General features: G+C 47.2%; 2 protein-coding genes across 34 annotated transcripts in view; one reads left to right on the top strand and one right to left on the bottom strand.

Annotated features, from left to right (window-relative positions):
• LOC137846083 (uncharacterized) overlaps positions 1–25,808 on the top strand; it is a 229,167-nt gene that overhangs the window by 96,104 nt on the left and 107,255 nt on the right. The gene's annotated exons all lie outside the window — the stretch shown is intronic.
• LOC137846090 (E3 ubiquitin-protein ligase TRIM39-like) overlaps positions 1–25,808 on the bottom strand; it is a 284,383-nt gene that overhangs the window by 245,409 nt on the left and 13,166 nt on the right. The window contains exons 9-13 of one of the 6 annotated variants that reach the window (XM_068663764.1): positions 22,230–22,250; positions 21,601–21,648; positions 21,403–21,423; positions 20,059–20,085; positions 18,341–19,309 (exon numbers count right to left, since the gene is read on the bottom strand). In XM_068663764.1, the coding sequence (XP_068519865.1) occupies positions 18,750–19,309; positions 20,059–20,085; positions 21,403–21,423; positions 21,601–21,648; positions 22,230–22,250 (677 nt within the window). In that variant the 3' untranslated portion in view covers positions 18,341–18,749. Of the gene's footprint in view, positions 1–6,734; positions 6,798–7,405; positions 7,463–7,863; positions 7,971–9,200; positions 9,348–18,340; positions 19,310–20,058; positions 20,086–21,402; positions 21,424–21,600; positions 21,649–22,229; positions 22,251–25,808 lie in introns of those variants that run through there. The other 5 variants (XM_068663765.1, XM_068663769.1, XM_068663768.1 and 2 more) reach the window with 5 other exon arrangements.

The following is a 25,808-nucleotide window of genomic DNA, read 5'->3' as shown; positions in this document are numbered from 1 at the left end:
TCCAGATCGTTTATAAAAATATTGAAAAGTACCGGCCCTAAAATGGAGCCTTGAGGGACCCCACTGGTGACCGCCCGCCAGCCTGACGCAGCCCCATTCACCATAACCCTTTGGGCCGTGCCCGTTAGCCAATTGCTCACCCATCGTATGATGTTTTTATTTAGCTGTATGCTGGACATTTTGTCCAGTAGGATCCTATGGGAAACCGTGTCAAAAGCCTTGCTGAAGTCCAAAAAAATCACATCAGCTGGTTTCCCTTGGTCCACCATACGGGTGATCTTATCATAAAAGGAAATGAGGTTAGTTAGGCAGGACCTACCCTTCACAAACCCATGCTGGCTGGGACCAATGACTGCTTTGTCCCCCAGGTGCGCCTCAATACGTTCGAGAACCATCTTCTCCATGATTTTACCAGGCACTGATGTGAGACTGACAGGCCTGTAATTGCTAGGATCTTCTTTCTGACCCTTCTTGAAAATCGGCACAACATTTGCCAGCTTCCAGTCTACCGGGACCTCTCCAGACTCCCAGGATCGTTGAAAAATAATTGAGAGAGGTTCCGCGATGACGTCCGCCAGCTCCTTCAGCACCCGGGGATGAATCCCATCCGGACCCATGGACTTGTAGGGATCCAGGTGGAGTAGCAGATCCCGCACACGTTCAGGGTCGGTTGGGAGTTTGTCATCCCCACCGTCCCGGTCCTCCAGCTCGGGGCACCCTGGGTCCCGAAGCCCATCATCGGCATTGAAGACAGAGGCAAAGAAGGCGTTAAGCGTCTCTGCTTTGCCTATGTCATCGTCTGTGAGAAGACCTTCCCTGTCAAGGAGCGGCCCTATGTATTCTTTAGTTCTCCTTTTTCCATTCACATATCTAAAAAAACCCTTTTTATTTTCTCTCACAGACACAGCCAGCTTCAACTCTAGGTGTGCTTTAGCCACACGAATTTTCTTCCTACAGACACGAGCAGCATCGCTGTATTCTTTCCATGTCACCTGGCCCTCCTTCCAGTAGCGAAACACTCTCTGTTTCCGCCTAATCTCCATAAGAATGTTCCTGGTCAGCCACGACGGCCTCCTGCCCCGCCTGCCTGACTTGCGATATTTAGGAATTGCCTGATCTTGTGCTTCTAGGAGGCATCGCTTAAAGAGTGACCAGCACTGGTGGACATCAAGGCCTTCAAGAGCAGCTTCCCAGGGGACCTTGCTGACTAGTTCCCCGAGCAGCCTGAAGTCCGCCTTCCCCATATCTAGGGATGAGGTTTTGGTGGCACTTTTCCTTCTGTCACCGTAAATTTTGAACTCAACCACTTCATGGTCGCTATGACCGAGGCGGCCACCAATCACCACATCTCCCACCAGACCCTCTCTGTTTTCTAGCAACAGGTCTAGGAGGGCACCTTTCCTAGTTGGCTCCGTTAGCACCTGCACCAAGAAGTTATCATCTAGGTGCTTCATGAACCTCCTGGACTTGCTCGTGTCAGCCGTGTGGCACTCCCAGTTAACGTCTGGCAAGTTGAAGTCCCCCATAAGGACAAGGGGAGTTAATCTCGAGGCCTCACTTAGTTCTGTAAAGAATAAGTTATCGGCGCTATCGTCCTGGCCAGGCGGTCTGTAATAGACTCCCAAAACGACATCCCCTTTATTCGTTCGTCCCTTGATCCTTACCCAGAGGCTCTCAACTTTGCCATCGCCGACCTGGAGTTCCACACAGTCCAGCCCCTGCTTCACATACATCGCCACCCCACCACCTCGCCTACCCTGCCTGTCCCTCCTGAAGAGCCTGTAACCGTCTATCGCAACACCCCAGTCACAGGACTCATCCCACCAGGTTTCGCTTATGCCGATGATGTCGTAGTTGCGGGACTGGGCCAGGACTTCTAGCTCATCCATTTTATTCCTCATACTGCGTGCGTTTGTGTAGAAGCATTTCAGGTGCGTCTCCTTACACTCAGCACCTTGTGGATCTAACCGAAGGACCTCACTGGCACACAGCCCCTCTGATTCTAGCATACCATCCCTTAGGTCTTCACCGGCGTGCCTGGTTTTAGCCCCTTCCCCCTTCGACTCTAGTTTAAAGCCCTATCTATCAGCCCTGCCAACTCCTGACCCAAGATCCTTACCCCTCTCCGAGAGAGGCCCATCCCATCCGGTGCCATCAGGCCCGGTGTAGCATAGACCTTCCCGTGATCAAAGAACCCAAAGTTCTGCTGGTCACACCAGTCACGAAGCCACGAGTTTATGCGAACAGCGCACCTTTCAGCTTCCATCCCCCCTATCGGAAGGACAGAGGCAAACACAACCTGCGCGCCTGAACCTCTAAGTTGTCGCCCCAAATCCCTAAAGTCTCTTTTGATCGCCTTCGGACTTCTCTTTGCTACTTCATTGCTACCAGCCTGAAAGACCAATAGCGGGTAGTAGTCAGTGGGCCGTACCAGGCGCTTGACCTTCTTGGCAATGTCCCTGACCCTGGCCCCAGGGAGGCAGCAGACCTCCCTACGGGTAGGGTCAGGCCGACAAATAGGGCCCTCTGTTCCCCTAAGGACAGAGTCTCCCACAACAATCACCCTTCTTTCGTTCTTGGTGGAGGCAGTCCTGATGCGTGGAGTTGACCTCCTCACCCTAGGAATCCTCCTGGGAACACTTTCTACCTCTTCCTCAGTTGCTGTTGATCTCTCATTCTCCAGGGCCTCAAACCTGTTTTGTAAGGGCACCTGGGAAGGTGGGGTCGGAAGAGGAGGGCATCGCCTGCGATGTCGAGCAGGGACCTGTTTCCATTCCTCCTCAACTCCCAGGTCCCCTCCCTCTGCCCGACGGCGACTGGGCAGGGTGTCCACCCCCATTTGGGGTGTCTCACCCCGGTACCTCTCCTTGAGGCCCTGCAGGGAGTTGCTCCAGAAGTCTATCTCCCGCTCACACTCCCTGATGGCCCTCAGCCTCTCCACCTCCTCCTTGAGCTCCGCCACCATGCGGATCAGGTCATCCACTTGCTCACACCTCACTCACGCAGCGTCTCTGCCTCCCGCTGATGGCAGGAACAGGCTCTGACACTCCCTGCATCCCGTGACCTGAACCGCTGCATTCTTTAGCGGGTACTCGGTCTGGGTGAAATGTGGGCCTGATAACAACACCATGAGTTTGGACCAATTTATCCTACCGTGCAGCCCTATTCATATACTCAGGGCTGTAAGGCTCTCTCAGCTGCGCCAGAGATGAAGTGCAGCAGCCCATGGTCTTTGCTGGGAAGGCTTCAGAGGGCTCATGCTGCTCCTTCATGGTGCAGGTTCAGGGGCAGCTGCCATTGCTGGTGCAGCTGTTGTCACTCGCCACTTCCGAGGCCTGTATCCCCTCGGGGAATCCTTGTGGGCAATTAGAAAGACTCACCCTCTATTGCTCAGAGCTCCTATGCACAGTCACCGTGCACCCCAGAGAAGAAGAAAACAAGACACGTCAAGACCCGTGAGTTAGAGGGCACAGGCCTTCTAGGACGGTCCACCTCAATGTGGCACAGCAGACGCCTCTGAGGGAGGTCTTGGGTCACACCCCTTCCAACTACCCCTAGCATCCCTCCGACTCTGGCAGGGATCATTGTCACCAGCCCAATCCTTGCACCTCACCAAATCAGGCAGGGCTGCTTGCTGATCCAGCCTCTCCACCTCCCGCCACTACTTTTCAGACTTCCCGCCATATCCCCTTCCCTCACTATCGCTCCTGCTCCAAAGCGTTCCGCCACCAACGAAACCACCAGCAACACTATACCACTGCCCCAAAACCTCCGCAACATATGGTGTGCTCGTCCTGCAGACAGATGTCCACACTCAGCATACTCTTTCTTTGGGGACTCTCTAAGTAGACGGTTGGAAGGGAGGACACATGGCTAAGCCCCCCGTCCCACAGAAGATGGATATATTCAGACTTATCAATCCACCCAATCCATCCCAATCCACCCTATTTTCTATCAGAAATAGTGTGGCCAACAGGACTAGGGAAGAGATTGTCCCTCTGATGAGGAAGCAACTTGAATGATGTGTTCAGTTTTGGGCCCCTCACCACAAGAAGGGGGGTTTATAGTGTCAGGGGGTTCATGCTGCTTTTTATTTTGAGGACATACTGCAGAGGAGATCACAGGAAGGTTTCCCTGTGAACCAGCTTTTGCTTTCAGGCAGTTAAAGGCCTGCTTGGGGATGGCTCTGCTCACCTGTCTCGTTCTCCATTTCTTCCACTGTCTTCACAAAACCGGGAATCTCCATAACCTTCTGCATCGACTCAGGGACGCTCCTATTTGCCCCTTTCGTTTCTGTGAAGAAACAACAATTGCTGAGATGCTGATAACACACCCAAGAGGTTGAGACGCCCTCTCTGCAAGGACAGTGTCCAAAGGCTCTGAAATCTTATGCTTCCCAGGCAGTTCCCACTTTGGTATCTTTTGTGCGTGTGTGGTTGCCATATTTTTGCTTGTTTCAGCTGGAGCAACAGTATGAGCCACGGGCAGGTAATGAATGCCCATCCTTTTCCCTTAGCTTTTCCTCTCCTTTGCGCAACAGGCTTTTCCCCCTAGAAATACCATACTGAGCTGGAGGATGGTCTAAGTGTGATCTGGGTGTTTTTAAGCACGCGCTTCTTTGTGTGCCACCTGAATGTTTCCCCTTCCCAGAACAAGCTCTTGGAGACAGAGGCGTTCTCAACAGTAACCTGTGCTCAAAGGCATGTCCAGTGTCTGTTCTGATGGAAGCTGATCTCTTCTGATTTGATAATCAGCTGAATGACATTGTGGACATCCCAGCTGAGCTCCACTCTCACACCTTGCTGCTCCTCAGGAAATCATTACTTTGGTTAGTTCCTTGCCTTATCCACAAGGACTTGGCTCTCGTCTGCAGCTGATGACCCTCATTAAAATTCAGAGGAAACCCATTCCTCACAAACCAAAGCCACGTTCACAGAGGGGGCCCCAGCTCTGCTGATTTCCAAGCGTTTGTCAAGGGAAGGACTTTCTTTGCAAGCATTCCCCCCTGGAAGGAGCAGAGGAAAGAGATGATCTTTCCTTACAGCACAGGGAAGAGGGCATTCCACACAGTGCAGGCTGTCCTGCTCTGTGCTGGGAAATTGCACTGCACACTGGCAGCCTGGGGTCCAGCTTATTTGCATGGGGATAGTTGAGATGACAAAGCACTTGCTGGAGGTCCTTGGAAGTCAGAATTTCTGGAGCGGTAAGCTTCTGTCATTTCCCTGCTGTGGGCCCTTCAGGCAGCCCTCCACACACTGTTCTTCCAGGACAGATTTTCTTTGTGGGTAGTTCGGGTCAGCCTTGGCCCTCCCCTGCAAGGCTGCCCACGTTTTCTCTGGGATAGAGTTAATTTTCATTATTGGAGCTAGTAGGGTGCGGAGTTTTGGACTGAGGATGAGAAAGGCGTTTGGACTTTACCTGTTCAACCGACGTTATCTCAAACACCCAAGTTCCTACACTTTTAGCTTTTGGATTCTCTCCTGCATCCCACTTGGGCAGAGTGAGTGAGTGTCTCTGTGGTGTTTAGCTGCCAGCCAGGGTTAAAACACAACCATGTTGAGTCTTCCCCTGACTGTATAGGAGAGCAGAACATTTGGGCAGCTCCTACCTGCAAGACGGTTTACAATGGAAGAGTCCACTCCCTTGCTGGTGCAGTGATTAAATCTCACACACAGCCTTGACCTGGCTATTTGATAGGACCCTCACACCAAGGAGAGGGATTCCTCCTTTGCTGTCTGAGTGAAAAGGAACAAGAGAAGTGACATGCCAACTGCCCAGCATCTTCATACAAGCTCATCGTGCAAAAGCCTTCCACTACCAATCGCAGCAATACACTGGGCTAGCACAGAACATGGACGATGTCAAAGACGTGTGCTTGATCCAGGACTTTGGTAGGGACCGTGTGGGGGAAGGCGAAAGTTCCAGACAAGAACACGGCAAAGGTCAGCAGGCATCTCTGCTAAGGAGAGCAACTATTTCGCTCACCGTCTGGCAGCTTCTACCGATGTGCAGAGATGTCCGACCCTCTTGTCTCATCTCCTATATGCCTTCAAAAGCTAGAGCTCTTCCTTGCCTTTGGTGTTTCCCTCGCATGGTGGTCCACCCCGAGGGTTAATCAGAACCCTCCCCCTCCTCCTTCCGATGGGTTCTCTCCAAGGGCATGACCATTCCTGACATGTGCACAGGTAAAGCTGAAGGCAGAGCGGGCAGTGCTTTGTGCTCGGGACAGGCAATGGAGAAGGCTTTCTGTGCTTTCTCCAAGAGCAATGGTTGCACAGTGCTGGGGAGGGCCTTTAGCACGACAGACCTCCACAGGTTCCTCCTCTCTGGCAGTGTGCCACACCAGCTGCCATCCCAGAAGGAGCAGCAAGTGCACAAAGAGAGCAGGCGGAGGCGGAGGATGCGCGAGCCCTGTGTGCCCACCGAGCTAGAACTGTCTGCATTGCACAGGGGAGACACCACCTCTCCCAAAGTGTGGCCAGAAAGGTGCAAACCTCTGGAGAAGCCCTTCCGAAGATTCCAAATCTATGAAAGCTGGCCTTGCTGGAGACCTTCCCAGCAGTGAAGTAGGATCCGTGAAGCAGCACTGGGGATTTCAGGGTAGGATGGGACCCCAGGAAGCAGAGGAAGGGACCCAGCAGTGCCCTTCTCATTCATCCCAAGACAAGTGCACTGCTCCCAGCCTCTGCGCTTCCCTTTGCCTCCAGACAGCGTGCATGAAGCCTCGTCCTCACCTGCATGGGGAGTCTTCATCCTTCTCACGGGGACTGCCTGCTGAGGAGCTGCAGAGCTAGTGCCTGTAAGAGAGAGTTTGGCATTAAAAATGTCCCTTTTTATCTCTAGTGGCCACTAGACATTTCTACCACAAATACAAATGTAGGGGTTCACAGGAAGGTTTCCCTGTGGACCAGCTTTTGCTTTCAGGCAGTTGAAGGCCTGCCTGGGGATGGCTCTGCTCACCTGTCTTGTTCTCTTGTTCCCAATACCCCGATAAAAATTCAAGGAAGGACCCCTTTGGCTTGCACCATTTGTATGAGGGAAGTCCCACAAAGGGTTGAAACAGTCCTCCTTATCTTACAACAAAGGGGGAAAATCTTTCAATGACCTGGTACCCCTTCCAGAATAATCCTCTGAGCTCGTTCTTTGAAAACTTTCCACTCCCCACCACAGCAGTACACTCTGCTGGAGTAGGACGTGCCTGACAGCAGCAAAGTGTGCCCGTAGCATGAAATCTGTCTCTTCCCAAAGGCGAAGCCCTCTGCTGTGGATTGGAAGGGCTTCTGTGGATAACTTGCTCGGAGAAGTCGATCGCATAGCTGCTCGCTTCTCTCCACAGTGATCCACCCCACCCAAGATGTTCCCAAGGATGACCGCGGTCAAGAGGAGTGGGATACTCTGTACTTACTTGGCGACTGAAATCTTTTCCTTAGCTCCTGGACACGTGGTATCTTGGTCTCATGTTCTTAACATAAGGTTCATAGGAAAAGATAGGAAAGATAACATTTAGCCAAGACTTTCCCTGAAGGAAGGACAAGAATGTATTTGCACAGCTTTTGGGGAAGAACAGGTCATGTCAGCATCCCAAGAACCCTAGGGTCCTGTGAAACATGGGCGTAATAGCAATGTCTTGGGTTTAGACCAATGTGTCCTACTATGGAGCTCCAATTATGCTCTCAGGGCCTTGATGCTCTGTGAAGTGCCCCAGAGCCTAAGTGCAGCAGCCCATGCTGGGAAGGTTTCAGGGGGCTCATGCTGCTCCTTCTTTTGAGAACACACCGAGGAAAAGTTCACAAGATGGTTTCCCAGTGGACCAGGTTTTGTGTTCAGGGAGTTGAAGGCCTTCTTGGGGATTCCTCTGCTTACCTAGTTCCTTCTCCATCTTTTTCAATATCTTCACAGAAAAGAGTCTCTCCAAACAACCTCCTGCATTGATTCAAGTGTGCTCCTTCTGTTTGCTGCCACTTTTGTTTCTGTGAAGAAACAACAATAACCTGTGCTCAAAGACATGTCTCTGTTCTGATGGAAGCTGTTCTCTTCTGATTTTATATTTAGCTGATTATAAAATAAGCTCTTCTCCCAGAACTGCTTTTCATGTTTCCTCTCCATGGCCTTCAGTTTGCATCATCTTTAACTGGCTGAAACAGGCTCTGTCTGGCATAAGGCCAACACTAGTCTCATCCCTCAGAGGCCACCCGCATATTCCCTTCCTAACAAAGAATAAAACTCCAAGGATGTGTCTGTGAAATTGAATGTATGTGTCTCTATGTAGGCGACTGGTATCGAGCCATTTCAGAAGAACCTTCTCTTTATCATGTCTTAACTCTGATTTCCTGATATGTGCTTTGTGCAACCTGCAGGGGAAGTAGGAACTCTGGCTTCTGTAAGATATTATAAATATCTTACATATATTATAAATAATATGTCCTCAGGACAACTAATACCCAAAGTAACCATGACAGGAAAGAGCACCGCAGAGGTAAGATACTTCCCATCTCAGTATTTCTGAAAGCAACAGAAACTCCCACAAACAGTGAAAAATAGACTTGAAAACAACTTTGTGGAAACACAGTTTCAAGCAGTGTCTTCTTCTGCAACAGGAGTACCCACCCCGAGCAAGTGAAACTTTTCTGCAAGGTGAACTGACTCTTGGAGGGAGAAATCCCCTATGAGAAACAGAGGAAAGAATAGTTCCCCTCATTGATTTTGCATTCATGCCTTGCCATGCCTTGGCTTACTTTTTGTCACAGACAAACAACCTATGATAACAAAAGTGTGTGTACTTCTGACCATCTTTCTTTTCACCAAGCTCTAAATCTAAACGTCTTTTAAAGACCTCCAGGGATGATGACTCAACCACTTCCCTGGGCAGTCTATTCCAAAGCCTAAGAACCCTTTCAGTAAAGAAGTTCTTCCCAATATCAAATCATTAATTTATTTTCCGATAGCCAAGAAGGTAACATATCACAGAATCACAGAATCACAGAATTTCTAGGTTGGAAGAGACCTCAAGATCATCGAGTCCAACCTCTGACCGAACGCTAACAGTCCCCACTAAACCATATCCCTAAGCTCTACAATAGCACACTCTACATTTTCAGGGATTTTTTTCCTGGAAACAGTACAACAGAGTGATACATTCTTAAAGAATAACCGTGGATATATATGCTATAACGTATGCTATAACGTATGCTATAACGTACCTTCAGAAAATCCTCGTCTCATCTGTGTCACTCCTGACCTGACTGGCTTTCACTTGCAGTATGACGGCGCAGTTATGGGCAGCCTTCAGTGCCCTTGGACTTTACACAGTTACAGGGAAGAGGGCTCTAAAAAAATGTTGACACTTTGGCACCTGACTGGCAGAAGAGTTTTTATCACCCTTGGAAATCTCACCCTTCGATACGACTTAGTGTTGTGACTCTCTTTAAGGAATGCCTGCAGGTAATCTGAGGAAGAAAGGTTGCAGGTCATACATGACATGTGTGCTTGGAGTTATCTTGAATATGCCTCTGGTACAGATAACATATGAACGGCTCCTACCCAAAGAAGACCAGTCACTACGGGCAAGAAGGTTGTACTTTCAGGAATGGCTTGCTCCTCTGATATCACCGTGGAGACCAATTACTTTTTGAAAAGAAGCCTCTTTATTGTGCATTGTTAGGGATGCCTCTGTTGGCCAGATAGGGCCATATCTGCCTTTTTCTATTGTTCCCTTTACGGAACATCGTAGAACATTCCGTGGTGAAAGGGACCTTTTAGATTCAGAATAATTTGTGAATCAGGTCTAAGAAGCTTTGACTTGCCTACGCAAGCAGTGATTTCCACATGTAACATTGCAGCAGCTGTGTTCTAGATGTCTTCTCTAAATAATAGAAGATTGTCCTCTTTTGAAACTGACAAGAGTTGCCACTTGCAATGTTTGATAGCCCTATCTGAAATCCTCTGGTATTTATTGCCATATCATATCTCCTCTCAAAAAACTATTTAAAGTACAAAAGTCACTTATAACACTTATCAGGGTTTCTTAGATTGCTTTTCCTGGACTTTTGATGGTAATTTTATGAAATATTAACTTGTGTTGTGGATTAGTCTGTCAGGCAGCTAAGCAACAGACAGCCATTTGCCCAGTCCCTCCCTGACATGGGACAAGGGAGAGAATCTGGAAATAGAAAAGCAAAACTCATGAGCTGAAATGGCGTTTAATAGAAATAAAAGAATGATGAAAAACAAGTGATGCACAGTGTAATTGCTCACTAGCAGCCAGTGCCTGAGCAACTGCAGCCCCCTTGGGCAACTCTCTCCAGATTAGATTGTTCAGCTTGATGTTGTAGAATATCCCTTTCCTTAGTTTGGGTCAGCTGTCCTTGTTGTCTCCATTCCCAGCTTCTTGTGCACCCTCATCCTCCTCACAGGCAGGGCAACAGAAAAGCAGAAAAATCCTCAACTTAGTGTGAGCACTGCTTTGCATCATTTAAAACATCAGAGTGTTATGAACATTAATCTTATCCTAAATCCAAAACACAGCACCATAGAAATTATTAGGAAGAAGGAGAACTATCCTAGCGAAGACCAGGACCTTTGGCAGCCTCATACCAACCTGTCTTGCTTCTCCTCCCACAGCCTCCCACACCCCTTTCTCCTTTCTCAGCCCAGGAGAATTTTCTGTTCAAGCCCTTTAGCCCTTTAGACAAGTAGGAATATTCTTACAAGATAAGATCATTAGCAAGTGTTAACAGTACCTCCAGAGTTTTCAGCAATTCTTGGTATGGAGTAGTTGTTGAGAACTAAGTGAGTGTTGGTGCTCATTCTGAAGTTGTTGTTAGAAACAATCATCAAGGAGATTCTAGGATACCGAGGGACTGAGATACACACACACACAGGATGGCTATCCACAGGATGGTTTATTTATTGTGATTGGAGAGTCACCAAAACATACACAAACAAGCTAGAGAGAAGGGAATAAACCCATGGTTTGTTCCATTGATATTGGAAGCCGTGCCTAGTAATATAGGCAGACTTGGTCTCAAGGACTGTACTTAGAGTCTCACTACATCTACATTCCTAGGTGTCATCCATATCTTATAGGAGCACTTCCTGCACTTGACCGCTGTGCATGAGGCAAGTAGCAGAATAATAGTAAAAGGGTTCTGATTACTTGCTATTTCACAGGACAGGATTTGCAGGCAGCTTCTTTTTCAGGCCTTTCACAGGCTGATGGAAGAGAGGCACGTGGATGCCTGCTGAGGGAGAAGCACTGCTGTGTCTGTGTAGTTTTATGAGGCGTAGAGTGCTAGTAGCCATAGGAAGTTCATCTAAATGTGCCTGCAGAATTGTCTAGTTTTAGGTGAGATTGTCTTGCTTGTTTGTTAATTTCTTCCAATTTGTGTTTCTAGGTGGTATCCGGTCTGATTCATCTAGTCTCTGTTCATTTGCTCCTTGCCTATTAGAACGTCTTGCATTTCAAACCCATGGCCAAGGTTTTCTCTGAGGGATGTCAAACTGCTGGCAACTGCCTTGATCTGAGTCTTCAACACCGAAAGAGGACTATGAGATTATGTTTTGAGATGTTGGTGGATACTTATAAACTTATGATCACATAAATTCTTCACTTCTTCTTGACTCAACCTATTCTCAGCCATCAGGCATTCTTCTGTCTTCTTTCCTAAGAGTTAGTAAGAAACCACACTTAACAGTTGGTAAACTTGTGGTTATTAAAAAATTATTGGAAACTCATTTTGCAAAGAAATGAAAGGTGGTATTAGACAAGGACCTCACACCTATCATACTGAAAAGACTACAGCTGTAGTAAGAGGGGCTGAATTCCTGTTTTTTGCAGTCCAACAAAAAGAGAAAATGCAAATATTAGAGCTCAGGAGGATAGGAATCACAAAAATGCCTAGCATTTCATCTTGTCACAGGGAATATAATGATCTCTCTCTATTTTCATCACATGTGAGTGGAATCCGTGGCAAGATTTCTTCCAAAATACTACTTTTGTGAAGATTCCCTGAATATAGCTCAGATGGCAAGTTTGCAAACTGAAGTTTATTCTGTTGCCTCTGGATACAAGACAAGATACACAAATTAATTGTCATGGCATTCAAATGGTGTGTTTTCTCCTTTATTTGCCTTCATCAACCATCTTTTTCAAGTTCTCTCTTCCACCCCCACCTGGATGTAGTACTCCAAGTCAGGCCTGACAAGGACAGATAAGAGAGGGACATGTCCCTTGATCTGCTGTCCATGCTACTTTTAATGCAAACCAGGATGCATCTTTGCTTACCGTGGACTTTGGTCCCAAAGATCCCATCTTCAAGTTCAGAAGTACTAAGTTCTATGTTTATTTGTCCTGGTTTCAGTTAGAACAGAGTTAATTTTCTCCCTAGTAGCTGGTAGAATGCTATGTTTTGGCTTAGGATGAGAAGAGTGCTGATAACACCCCAATGTTTTAATTGTTGCAGAGCAGTGCTTATACTAAGCCAAGGACGTCTCAGCTTCTTGCTCTGTCCTGCCAATGGGCAGGCTGGGGGTGCAGTAACATCTGGGAGGGGACAGACCCAGGACAGGTGACCCGAACTAGCCAAAGGGGTATTCCATACCATCTGACGTCATGCTAGACAATATATAGGGGTGGCTAGCCAGGGGAGGGGGCCGGACTGCTTGGGGTTAGGCTGGGCATCGGTCAGCGAGTGGTGAGCAATTGCATTGTGCATCACTTGTTGGTACACATTATTATTTGTCGTACTATTATCATCATTGTACTATTATTATTATTGTTATTATTATTATTGTTATTATTATTTTCCTGTCTTATTAAACTGTCTTTATCTCAACTCACGGGCTTCACTTTCCATTTCTCTCCCCCGTCCCAGAGAGGGAGGGGGGAGGGTGAGCAAACAGCTGCGTGGTGTTTAGCTGCCGGCCGGGTTAAACCACGACATTATTGAAGACCCATGGGGATGGTGATTCAACCACTGCTCTGGGCAGACTATTTCAATGCTTCACGGTCCTTTCAGTAAAGAAATTTCTCCTAATATCTGACCTAAACCTTCCCTGGAACAATTTGTGGCCATTTCCCCCAGACTTATCACTTGGTGCTTGAGAGAAAATCCCGATCTCCACCTTGATACACACTCCTGTAAGGTAATTGTAAATTACCTACATTAAGTTCTCCCCTAGGCCTTCTTTTCTCCAAGCTTAACAACCTCAGCTCCCTCGGTTGCTTCTCATGAGACCTGTTTTCAAGACCCTTCTCCAGCTTCACTACACTTCTTTGGATACGCTCCAACACTGTGTGAGTAGTATTCAGTATTCTATATACTATACAGTATTTGAGGTGCGGCCTCACCAGAGTTGAGTACAGAGGGATATCACTTCACTAGTCCTACTGGACAAACTATGTCAGATACAAGCCAGGATGCTCATGGCATTCTAGGCATCCTGATCACACTGCTGGCTCATATTCACATGGCTATCTAGCAATACCCCCAGGTCCATTTCCTCCAGGCAGACTTTCAAGCCATTGTCCCCCCCAGCCCTTAGAGTTGCAGGAGTTTGTTTTGCCTCAATTGCAGGATCCAGTGCTTAGCCTTGATTAACTTCTTACAGTTGACCTCAACCCATTGGTCCAACCTATCCAGATACCTCTGCAGAGCCCTCCTACCCTTGAGGAGAACAACAATCGCGCCTAACCAGGTGTCATCTGCAATCTTACTGAGGGTGTTTTGATCCCCTCACCCAGATCACTAATAAAAATGTTGAAGAGAACTGGCCCCAGTACTGAGCCCTGGTGGTACCACTAGTGACTGGCCTCCAGCTGAAATGGAACTCCATTCACCACGACTCTTTGGGTCTGGCCACCCAGCCAGATTTTAACCCAATGAAGTGTACACCAATCCAAGAGCATGCAGCTCCTCCAGGAGCATGCTGCGGGAAATGGTTTCAAGAGCCTTACTGAAGTCTAGGTAGACCACATCCACAGCCTTTCCCTCATCAACTGAGCATATAACCTTGTCATAAAAGGAGATCTAGTTCCTCAAGCAGGAGCTGCCTTTGGAAAACCCATGCTGACTAGGCCTGATTGCCTGGTTGCCCTGCATGATGACACTCAAGATAATCTGCCCCATGAGCTTTCCCAGCACCGAGGGCAGACCGACAGGCCTGTAGTTTCCCGGATCATCCCTCCTGCCCTTCTTGTAGATGAGTGTCACATTTTCTAGGTGCCAGTCAACTGAGATCTACCCTGATAACCAGGGCTGCTGATAAATGATGGAAAGTGGCTCAACACTTCCACCAGCTCCCTCAGCACCCTCAGGTGGATCACACCTGGCCCCATAGACTAGCGTACATCTAAGTGGAGTAGCAGATCACTAACCAGTTCCTCATGGATTATGAGGGCTTCATTCTGCTCTGTGCCCCTGTCTACCAGGTCAGGGGGCTGAGTACATGGAGAACAACTGGCCTTGCTGCTAAGGACTGAGGCAAAGAAGGCATTAACTACTTCAGCCTTTTTCTTCTCTCTTGTCACTACATTGACCCATTCCTCTCCCCCCACCCCCTTCCTCACTCCCCAGTCCAATAAAGGATTTTGATTCTTTAATCTTTTTTTCAGTAATGGTTGGAGATTCTTCAACAGCCCAGTGTAGGAGATCGGGTTCTAGAGTATCTAAGGAACCCAAAGGTACACAAGTCCATAGCACCTAAGTCGATGCATCCACGAATCCTGAGGGAACTGGCGGATGGAGTTGCTAAGCCACTGTCCATCATATCTGAGAAGTTGTGGCAGTCCAATGAAGTACACACTGACTGGAAGAGGGAATACAATGCCAAGACTTGGGGATCTGCAGGCCTTTCAGTCACACCTCTGTGCCTGGCAAGATCATGCAGTAGATACTCCTGGAAACTATACTAAGGCACACAATGTGACATCCAACGTGGCTTCAAAAGATCAGATCATTACCCGACAAATCTGGTGTCCTTCTACCTTGGGGTTACAACATTGGTGGAGAGAGGAAGAGCAACTGACATCATCCACCTGGATTTGTGCAAAGCATTTGAGGGGTACCAACCTACCACACCATGCAGGGACTTGTTGCCACTGGCCCTTATCCTCTAGTTCAGTGCTTTCAGCTAGGTGGAGAGATGATACAGTCCTCCAACGTGTGTTTTCCTTCTGCCTGCTGGGCCTGTCTCGGGGAAGGTAGGGAGTGGCTCCAGTAGCCTGTCTCTCTCTTGGACTCCCTGGTACTCCTCAGCCTCTTCAGCCATTCCCTGAGTTCTGTCACTAGGTGGAGGAGTGCCTCCACCTGGACATCCCTCCCACAGATTTGCTTGCTCGTGCTGTCCTGAGCTGGTGTGAGAGTTGGGCATACCTTGCAGCCTGACACCTGGGTGGCAGTGTGTTCCCCCCAGAGTTTCCACCTGGGAGGCTGCATTACTTTTGGCGGATGTCAAGCTCTGAGAGACTGTGGCTTTCTGAAGGGTAGATAACATTCATCCCTGAACAAGGTGGCCAAGCGTCTGGGCCACAACATAGTTGACAAGCCACTCTCCATCATATGTGAAAAGTCATGGCAATCAGGTGAATCCCTGGTGAGTGGGAGAGAAACATCACTCCTATTTTTATAAAGGTCATATAGGAGCACCCAGGGAACTACAATACAGTGAGCCCCACCTCCATGCCTGGGGAGATCATGGAACAGATTTTTTCCTGGAAGCAATGTCAAGGCACATGTAAGACAAGGAGGTGATCTGAGACAGCCAGCATGGCTTCACCAAGAAGGCTCTTGTGGCCTTCTCTGATGGAGTGACGGCATCAGCTGACAAAGGAAGACCGACCAATGCCATCAGTCTGTATATCTGTAAGGCCTTTGACATGGTTCCTCATAACATACTGATCTCTAAATTGGAGAGATATGGATTTGAAGGGTGAAACACTTGGTGGATAATGAATTGGATGAAGGAAGGAAGGAAGGAAGGAAGGAAGGAAGGAAGGAAGGAAGGAAGGAAGGAAGGAAGGAAGGAAGGAAGGAAGGGAGGGAGGGAGGGAGGGAGGGAGGGAGGGAGGGAGGGAGGGAGGGAGGGAGGGAGGGATCCATACAGTTTTGGTCAATGACTCTATGTCAAGGTGGAGGTCGGTGATGTGTTGTGTCCCTCTTGGATCTGTCTTGGGACTGGTATATCTTAATATCTATCAGTGACGTAGACAGTGGGATTGAGCACACTCTCAGTAAGTTTGCAGATGACACCAAGCTGAGTAGTGCAGCTGATACATCAGAAGGAAGGGATGCCATCGAAAGGGATCCAGACAAACCGGAGAAGAGGGTCTGTGTGAACCTAATGAGGTTCAACAAGTCCAAGTGCAAGGTGCTGCACCTGGGTCAGGGCAATCCAAGACATGAGGACAGACTGGGAGCAGAACACATTGAGAGCAGCCCTGCAGAGAAGGACTTGGGGGTTCAGGTGGATGAAAAGCTCAGCATGATCCAGCAGTGTGTACTTGCAGCCCAGTAGGCAAATGGCATCCTGGCCTACATCAACAGAGGAGTAGCTTGCAAGATAATGGAAGTGATTGTCACCCTCTGCTCTGCCCTTGTAAGGCTCTACTTGCAGTACTTCATCTAGGTCTGGGGCCCCCAGCACAAGAAAGATTTGGATCTCTTGGAGAGGGTGAACAGAAGAGTTGTGAAGATGATCAGAGGGCTGGAGCACCTCTTCAGCCTGTAGAATAGAAGGCTCTTGGGAGACCTTGTTGCAGCCTTTCAGGACTTCAAGGAGACATATTAAAAAGTAAAATAAAATAAAAAAGAGATCGAGCAAGAGAGCAATTTGTACATGAGCAGATAGATATAGGACAAAGGGGAATGGTTTTTAAATAAAAAAAAAAAGGGGAGATTTAGTTTAGATATTTAGATGCTGGCCGGGTTAAACCACGACTGTGAGGTAAGTGGTTTCTGCTCACTTTCCCTTGACTATCTGCCAAGAGCTAGGGGTGATCAAAAGGATTCTCAGCATCCTGACATCTGACTGTGTGAGTGCCTCTTGGGCTAATGATAGATTCGCCAGGAGAGGGTGCTCTAGCAGGAGGAATTCCCAACACAGAGGAAGGGAAAGACATTCTCCTGCCACAAGCTCTTCTGAAAACTGTGCAAGGGAGAATTTGTACAGGTATTATAAATTGTCAGTGTTCTTGCGAATGTATTCTTTGTCTCTTGATGAGAGAGAAGGATTAAATGCATGAAACTAGAAATGGCAGGAAGGACAAAGCTTGAGAGCAAACTCATTGACGTGGAAAGTTTCGCTATCTTGATTTTCATGTGTGAATTCTGTCCTTGTACACTAAAAAAATAAGGTTATTTATACTTTGCAAATTCCCCTGAACATTGTTTGGACTTGTGGTGGTTTTACGTGGGTAGGCAGCTATGTCACATAGTGGTTGTTCGGGAGGTAGACACTTCCACAGTACCAGCCCCACGCTGCTTCCCCTTTCCCACCTTATAGTGCTGAGTGCGACATCATATGGCATGGAATACCCCCTTGGCGGGTTTAGGTCAGCTGCCTTAATGATGTCCCCTCCCTATCACTATCCCAATGATCTCTTGAGGTCCCTTCCCACCCCTACAATTCTGATTCTGTGATTCTGTGATTCTGTGATTCTGAGAGTGGCTTTGCATTTGAAACAGAAAATATATTATATCTCGGCTATGATCAGAGCTGTCTGGCACTCCTATGATATCCTTCCACTGTGTCTTCAGTACCTCTCATGGAGCACAGCAGGCTGGGAAGGGTAGCTGAAAGAATTGGGACAAGTGAAGATCCAAATAATTTCCCTAGGAGACCACTTCACAGTGCCTTTATTGTCAACATTTGCACTTGGGTCTGCATTGTGCTTGTCAGTGCTGGGAGTCAAGGCTCATGATCTGGGGGTGTGCACTTGCTGCAGACAATAAGAAATTATCTCTTGTGCTGAACATAAGCAGGCACTTCAAAGGAAGAATAGCTGCCCTCAGGGAAAGAACCTCAAGGCAACAAACAAGCATTACATTTATTGAGGTCTGGGATCTCTAGTAAGAGTTCTTCCTGCATCAGTTCTTCCTATGTGGGAACGTAACAATCTGGGCAGGAACAGCTTTGAATCCCCCTTTATCAGCAGACTATCAGTAAGAAGAAGTAAGACAGAACAGAAGAAGAAGTAAGTAAGACAGACAGAAAGAAGAAGAAAGACAGAACAACAGCAGAGCACTTAGCATCACAGGAAAAATCACTCTTTCTTACTTCATTTCATATTTTTTCCCAGCACAATACTACATCCCAAAACAAGGAGGGTAGGACTGTGTTGCGCACAGCTTCTCAAGAAACACTGGTAACAAGTCAGGCAAGAGACCTTCAGGAAGCAGAGCATACTTTCAAATGAATAGAAAGATCTGCCATGACAGGTGACCATCTAGAAACAGAATTCAGAAGTATTTTAAGGAAGGTTTGATTCAGTTAATCAGAATGCTCCCCCACTCTAGAACAGTAGACCACTTTTGCACAAATATATAACACAAGTATTTCAGTGACATGAAATCCAGGTCTTCCTACAGAAGTGGATCAGAGAAGGCATAGGAAGTACTGGTGAAACCATCTTTTATGAATTAGCTTTTAGGTTTTAATTTGGTGGCAAAAAGCATGGGGTTAAATACAACGCAGTCAGAACCAAGGCTCTGGATTTCAGCCATGCATTAACTGAGCATTCTCACTTTGTCCTTTCACTTATCATCATCAAACCCCTGTGCTATTTGTAGAGGCTCGGTGTCAACCTGTGTTGCAGTGGGACCTGTTGAGAAGAAAGGAAAGAGCTTCATTTCCTGGCTGCATAAATTATGAAAGGAAAAAATATACAAAGCATTTTTCTGGTGGACATTGTAAAATAACAGCTTCTTGGCTGAGATATCCAGGAAGATCCCAATCTTTCGTGGTCTACCACTCACAGTCAAACGGGTCCAAGGATCCGTGTAAGCCCAATAGTCTCGCCCATTTGTAACCCCTATGGCCCAGAAACCATTCTGAGGAGAAAGAACCAAAATCCCTTTGCGTGTCACAGTCTTCTTGGCAACACCCAAGATCCAGTTTCTCCTCTTTCCAACATCCACTTCCCAGTAAAGTCTCCCAGATGCATAAGCTTCCTTTGCCAACACAAAAGTGTGCGAATCAAATCTCTCCTTCTTGCTGGGCACCCTTCTGATTGCACCAGCGTCAATCACACTCTTCCCGTCTTTTGACACTTGCAGCCTCGGATGAGCCGTGTCAGCATCAAGGGTGACATCAACTGCAATAGTCAAGTAATTTGTTAAGTAGGAAAGAGCAAAAAGATCACTGCTTTGAAGCTTTCTCTTGGTTGACCTTGTGCATTTATTATTCTCCTACTATGTCTTAATCTCCACTTTGATAGGCCCTAGGAAGTTGCTTTGACCAGGACCCCCCCACACACCTTTTGCCATCCCAGATCTCCTATGTCCCATCGATGGCACACTGAGAGAGAGGCCAATATTCAGCAAATTTAACACTCATAGAGACACTTCCCTGAAAATGGCATGTAGCTTCAAAAAGGAATGTAAGGAGATTATGAGCCTTTGCCTTAATCACTGGAGCTGTATAGAGGTGACTAGAGGATAAGAGGCATGCTTACACACAGAACTTGTCTTTGAGTAAAACTAGGACCACAGCATCCTCTTGTATGAGAATGGGGAGAAATTCTATTGGTCAAGACTGGCACATACACCATGTTAGCGCACACTTGACAGTAGAAAAGCTGGAGCTAAACACCCTGAAATGAGCCTCTCCTTTCAAAGTGCAACACAGTTTCTTCTGGAGAAGGTATTATATTACGTTCCAGAAGCAGTAAACAATGGCCTTGAAGAGTTTCCAGGACACCAAATGAATAAGAGAGATTCGGAAACATATTTTGCTGTTATGCTTTTAGTTTCAGAACTGTTACCTGAGAAGGGCAAATTGTTTAAAGAACTGCATTGAAGATCCAAGTAGTGGAATTCAGCAAGTGTTGTTCTCATTCCTTACCTTTGTACCGTTGTGCATGCAGCAGTTCTGTGGAAAACAAGAGACGGATGCAAAGGGCGTTTTTCAGGAGACCAAGCGTCCACTGACTTAGATAACAGCCTATGCTGTTGATAGAAGACAATACTCTTCTACAGTACCATGTCTCTTCTACAGGTCAGAAAGCTAATCAGAATGCTACTTAACTTTCCATGGTAAAGAAGAAAAAATCAAGCGAGGAAAAAAACTGTTTATGTACATCAGGCATAGATAATCAGGAAGTCCACTATTTCTGTTAGTGGAGCCCTGCAGCACCAAAACAAAAAATGTGAAAACAGTCTACAAGTGGCTAAGGGGCTAACTGCCTTGGCAAAGCCAAAGCTAAAGAGCACCAGCTGGAACAGTGAGACCAAGGCACGGACAGGCGCCTGGAAAAGCCGTCCTCATGATCTCCAATGACTGTATTGCCACACAGAAAGCTTGTGGAGAAGCTGAAAGATACTTGGACCCTGGGCATCAAGAGCCAACATTGGAAGAACCCCACTATCCTCCAAGATGCTCACCATATCTCAGGGCAATGGCCCTGACTGGCACACATGGCCTGAAACATTGCTGCCTGTAAGGCTATGACAGCTTCATGCCTTTGCTAGCTGTTGAGGTGATGAAGGACACAGCAGCTCTCCTTGGCCAGACACTTGCACATCAGAAGCTGCAGTAGCCCTAACACAGCACCACTACACATTCTTGCTGCCGCCCACTGCAAATTAAACCTGGCAGTTCTCTATGGCCCAGAGCTTAGCGTTCATTTTCTTTGGGGCTACTTGCTCTCCTGAGGTGCTGCTTTAAGCCTTGACTCAGCATCAAGATCATCAAGCTTTCAGAAGGAAGCCCACTAAACAACGGGGTCTCAAATGATGTAAGACCATCACAGCATCTACTGTGATTGCATGCTTGGACAAAAAATAGACCAGGATTGCTCCATCCCTCATACCTCCACCCTCCACTTAACTTTAGTGACAGTTTTAATCTTACCAAATACATGCAATAAGGGTCAATGAATATTTTTCAAAATTTTAAAAAATTTTAAAAAGTACCCATAAGTTAAACATCAAGATTATGGGAGCAAAGAGCTTCCTCCAAACAGGTGTCTCCACTGACAGGAATTGTACTCCACCTGAAGGAAACAGGTCTGCTCAGTGGACCAAGCTCTCCAGCTCCAGCCACCACTTCTCAGGCTTCCCTCCAAATCCCTTTCCCTCACTCTTGCTTGTGTTCCAAAGACTCCTCCACACAGGACCACTATACCATGTCCCAAAAAACTACACATCAGCTGTTGTGCTTGGCCTTCAGGCAGACAGACACGCTTACCGTTCTCCTTCTTCAGGGACTCTGCAAGAAGAGAGTGAGAAGGGAAGACACGATGCTTAGTATCCTGTCCCAAAAAAGGATTGGTGGAAGAGAATGGGAAGCCTTCAGCAAGCCACACTCATCCTCCACCAGCACCTGCACCCAGCCACTGCTGCCCCATGCACAGAGGCATGGGAGCAGAACTCTGCACGCACTCACCCATCATGTCTGCATCCCCCTGCATCCTGCCTGGTGCTTGCAGCTCCTCTGCAAATACAAGTGAGGAGAAGGAAGAGAAATGAGGGCTGTGCCAGGCAGGAGCTGCTGCCAGCAATGGGGGACAAGGGATGCCTGGGTTCTGGGCAGTATAGCATCCAGCTCCAATGTTGGGAGATCCCCACCCCACTGTCCTCTCTGCTGCTCCCCACACTCAACCTCCACCAACCCCTGTACAGAGGCAGGACTACCCGGGGCACTGAGGCATGGGTCCCGTGTCCCCACCAAAACCTCTCTACACTTTCCTTCTGGCTCACACCTGGACAGGATCCCAGCTGCTCTCCACTTCCCAGGGGACAGTGATCCCCTTCCCTGGTTTTGTTTTCCCGCACAGTTTCATGCTTATAGTCTTCTCTCAGCCATAATGCCACTGAGCTTTCACTACGGAACCCATTCTGAATCAGCATCCTTAACATTATGAGAAAATCCCATCAGTCATGCCAAATGAACAGTGGGGAAAAAGAAAGACCAGGTGCCCAGGAGAGGCCCAACCCTTGCACGGTCCTCATTCTACGATGGAGCTTGTTTCCATGGGCATTTATGGACATTATATATTGAACACCCACACTTACCAATCTTCCTCTGGGCGTTCACTGAAATGAAAAATAAAATAAAATAAAATAAAATAAAATAAAATAAAATAAAATAAAATAAAATAAAATAAAATAAAATAAAATAAAATAATAAAATAAAATAAAATAAAATAAAATAAAATAAAATAAAATAAAATAAAATAAAATAAAATAAAATAAACAGTTCTTTCAAGTTCCCTTATTCCCAGGGAATGGTGTTCTCTTTCCTTGAGGTTCTTTTCTTACCAGTTGCCCTGCTTCACCGGTTAATTGGGCAAAAATTACAATCTATATTCTGAAGTCAACATTTCTCTGATCTGCTTCTACTGTCTCCTGTCAGAAATTCCTACCATCCCTGCTAAATGCATGCTGTGGTAGAACAGCCTTGCCTTATAGGAGAGGACAACCCTCCCATTCAGAGCTCTCCCTTTGTACATCAATTATATGTCTTATATACTCAGAATTATTAGTCTCAGTCTATTTTAGTCTATTTCATTCTATCCCATTCTCCATGCTTTGGTCTGTGGTATCACACCCATCAGGATTATTTCTAGATAAGGACAGGATATCTTCTGTAAGGGGGAAAGGTCTCTGGGACCTGTAAATTTTTCTTGCTTATAGTACCACCGTGGTATAATGCCATTGTCGCCTGTGAGGAATAGACTTGACTGTTACCTTTTAGAAAGGACCAAGAAGAGACAGGTCTTATTTCAATGTCACAGCCTTACTGCATATTGTAGTACAAAACATGCAGATTGTGTCCTGTGGTTTGGTTTTTCTATCTTTCATCAGAAAGACACATTGCTGGGTGAGATGGTGTAATGAGGACAGAATCCACAAATGCACACAAGGACTGATGGGGCACTCCTTATCCAAAGGAAGAGGAGCAGTGCTGAGTCCAGACACTGTACTTCTAGCACTTTCTCTGAGCCTCTCAGCCTCCTGTGCTAATTCCCTCTGTGAATTGTGGGTGCCTTGAACTGGAGGACCATGATGGCGGGAATGACAAACTCCCAACCAGCCCTGAACATGTGCGGGATTTGCTGCTCTGCCTGGATCCATACAAGTCCATGGGTCCAGGTGCTTAAAGAGCTGGCTGATGTAATTGCGGGATCTCTCTCAATTATTTTTAACAATCTTGGGAATCTGGAAAGGTCCTATTGGATGGGAAGCTGGCAATTGTTGTGCCAATTTTCAAGAAGGGTAAGAAAGAAGACCCTACAATTACAGGCCTGTCAGTCTCATGGCAGTGCCTGGTAAAATTATGGAGAAGATGATTTTTGAAGTTACTGAGGTGCACCTGGGGGAAAATGTAGTCAATGGTCCCAGCCAAAATGGGTTCCTGAGGGGTAGGTCCTCCCTAACAAATCTGATTTCATTTTATGATAAGATCACCCATCTAGCCAATCAAGGGAAACCAGCTGATGTGAACTTTCTGGACTTCAGCAAGGGTTTTGACACAGTTTCCCATAGGATCCTATTGGACAAAATGTCCAGCATACAACTTAACAAAAACATGATACGGTTGGTGAGCAATTGGCTGACGGGCAGGGCTCAAAGTGTCGTGGTTAATGGGGCCACATCTGGCTGGTGGATAGTCACTAGTGGGGTTCCTCAAAGCTCCATTTTAGGGCCAGTCCTCTTCCACATTTTTATAAAAGATTTGGATGCAGGACTAAAAGGTGTTCTGAGCAAATTTGCTGATGACATCAAACTTGGAGGAGTTGTGGACTCGAATGAGGGTGGAAAGGCCTTGCAGAGAGACCTGGACAGATTGGAGAGCTGGGTGATCACCAACCACATGAAGTTTAGCAAAAGCAAGTGCCAGGTCCTGCACCTGGGATGGGGCTACCCTTGCTTTTCATACAGATTGGGTGACGAGACACTGGAGAGCAGCTCCACGGAGAGGGATCTGGGGATTGTCATTGATAGCAAGTTGAATATGAGCCATCAGTGTGCCCTGGCAACCAGGAGGGCCAACCGTATCCTGGGGTGCATCAAGCACGGCATTGCTAGTTGGTCGAGGGAGGTGATTGTCCAACTCTACTCTGCTGGTGTGGCCTCACCTCAAGTACTGTGTGCAGTTCTGGGCACCACAATAGAAAAAGGATGTAAAACTGTTGGACAGTGTCCAGAGGAGGGCGACGAAGACGGTGAAGGGCCTAAAGGGGAAGACATATGAGGAGCGGATGAGGTCAATGGGCCTGTTCAGCCTGGAGAAGAGGAGGCTGAGGGGGGACCTCCTTGCGGTCTACAACTTCATCACGAGGGGGATTGGAGAGGCAGGTGACTTATTCTTTCTAAACACCAGTGATAGGACCCACAGGAATGGTGTTATGCTGAAGCAGGGGAAGATAAGGCTGGACATCAGGAGGAGTTTGTTCACTGAGAGGATGGTTGCCCTCTGGAACAGGCTCCCCAGTGAAGTAGTTACTTCACCAAACCTCTCTGAATTTAAAAAGCAGTTGGACTGTGCACTTAGTCACATGGTCTAAACTTTTGGGTAGACCTGTGCGGTGCCAGGAGTTGGACTTGATGATCCTTATGGGTCCCTTCCAAATCGGAATATTCTTTGATTCTATGTTTCCCTTACATTTGCATGTATGAATTGAGTGCCAGAGGAATACAGAAAACACAGACATCCTATGATCCTGCCTGATAGGTCTTCCTGGTAAAATGGAGACTAGGAATTGCCCAACTACGTCTCTCTCCAGGCAGGTTTGGTGGGCTGTGGGAGAGAAGACTGTATGTCGATGAGGAAGATGAGTAAGTGAAAGGGAGAAAGAGCAGTGGGATGTTAAGGTCAATGTTCCTAGAGCCCCAACAGACACCTTCACCAAAGCTACAGATTACTGAGAGCTCATCAAAAACACTCCCTTGAAAAAAGTGGGAGAGAAGAAGGACCTTTACAACCTGCAGACACCATATAGGCATTGGAACTGTCTCAATGGTGAGGGACTGTCCTGGTTTCAGTTAGAACAGAATTAATTTTCTTCCTAGTAGCTGGTGGAATGCTGTGTTTGGGCTTAGGATGAGAAGAGTGCTGATAACACCCCGATGCTTTAATTGTTGCAGAGCAGTGCTTATACTAAGCCAAGGACATCTCAGCCTTTTGCTCTGTCCTGCCAACGGGCAGGCTGGGGGTGCAGTAAGAGCTGGGAGGGGACAGACCCAGGACAGGTGACCCAAACTAGCCAAAGGGGTATTCCATACCATCTGACATCATACTAAACAATATGTAGGGGTGGCTAGCCGGGGGGAGGGGGCCGGACTGCTCGGGGTTAGGCTGAGCATCGGTCAGCGGGTGGTGAGCAATTGCATTGTGCATCACTTGTTTGTACATATTATTATTACTTTTCTATTATCACCATTGTATTATTATTATGATTATTGTTATTATTATTTTTGTTATTATTATTTTCCTGTCTTATTAAACTGTCTTTATCTCAACTCACGGGCTTCACTTTCCATTTCTATCCCCCGCCCCAGAGAGGGAGGGGGGAGGGTGAGTGAATGGCTGTGTGGTGTTTAGCTCCCGGCCGGGTTAAACCACGACAGGGACACATGGGAACACTTTCC

The sequence above is a fragment of the Anas acuta genome, chromosome 30 (genome assembly GCF_963932015.1).
Source record: "Anas acuta chromosome 30, bAnaAcu1.1, whole genome shotgun sequence".
Classification (NCBI taxonomy): domain Eukaryota; kingdom Metazoa; phylum Chordata; class Aves; order Anseriformes; family Anatidae; genus Anas; species Anas acuta.
The sequence above is the reverse complement of the archived record's forward strand: the minus strand, read 5'-3'. Positions and strand labels throughout refer to the sequence as shown.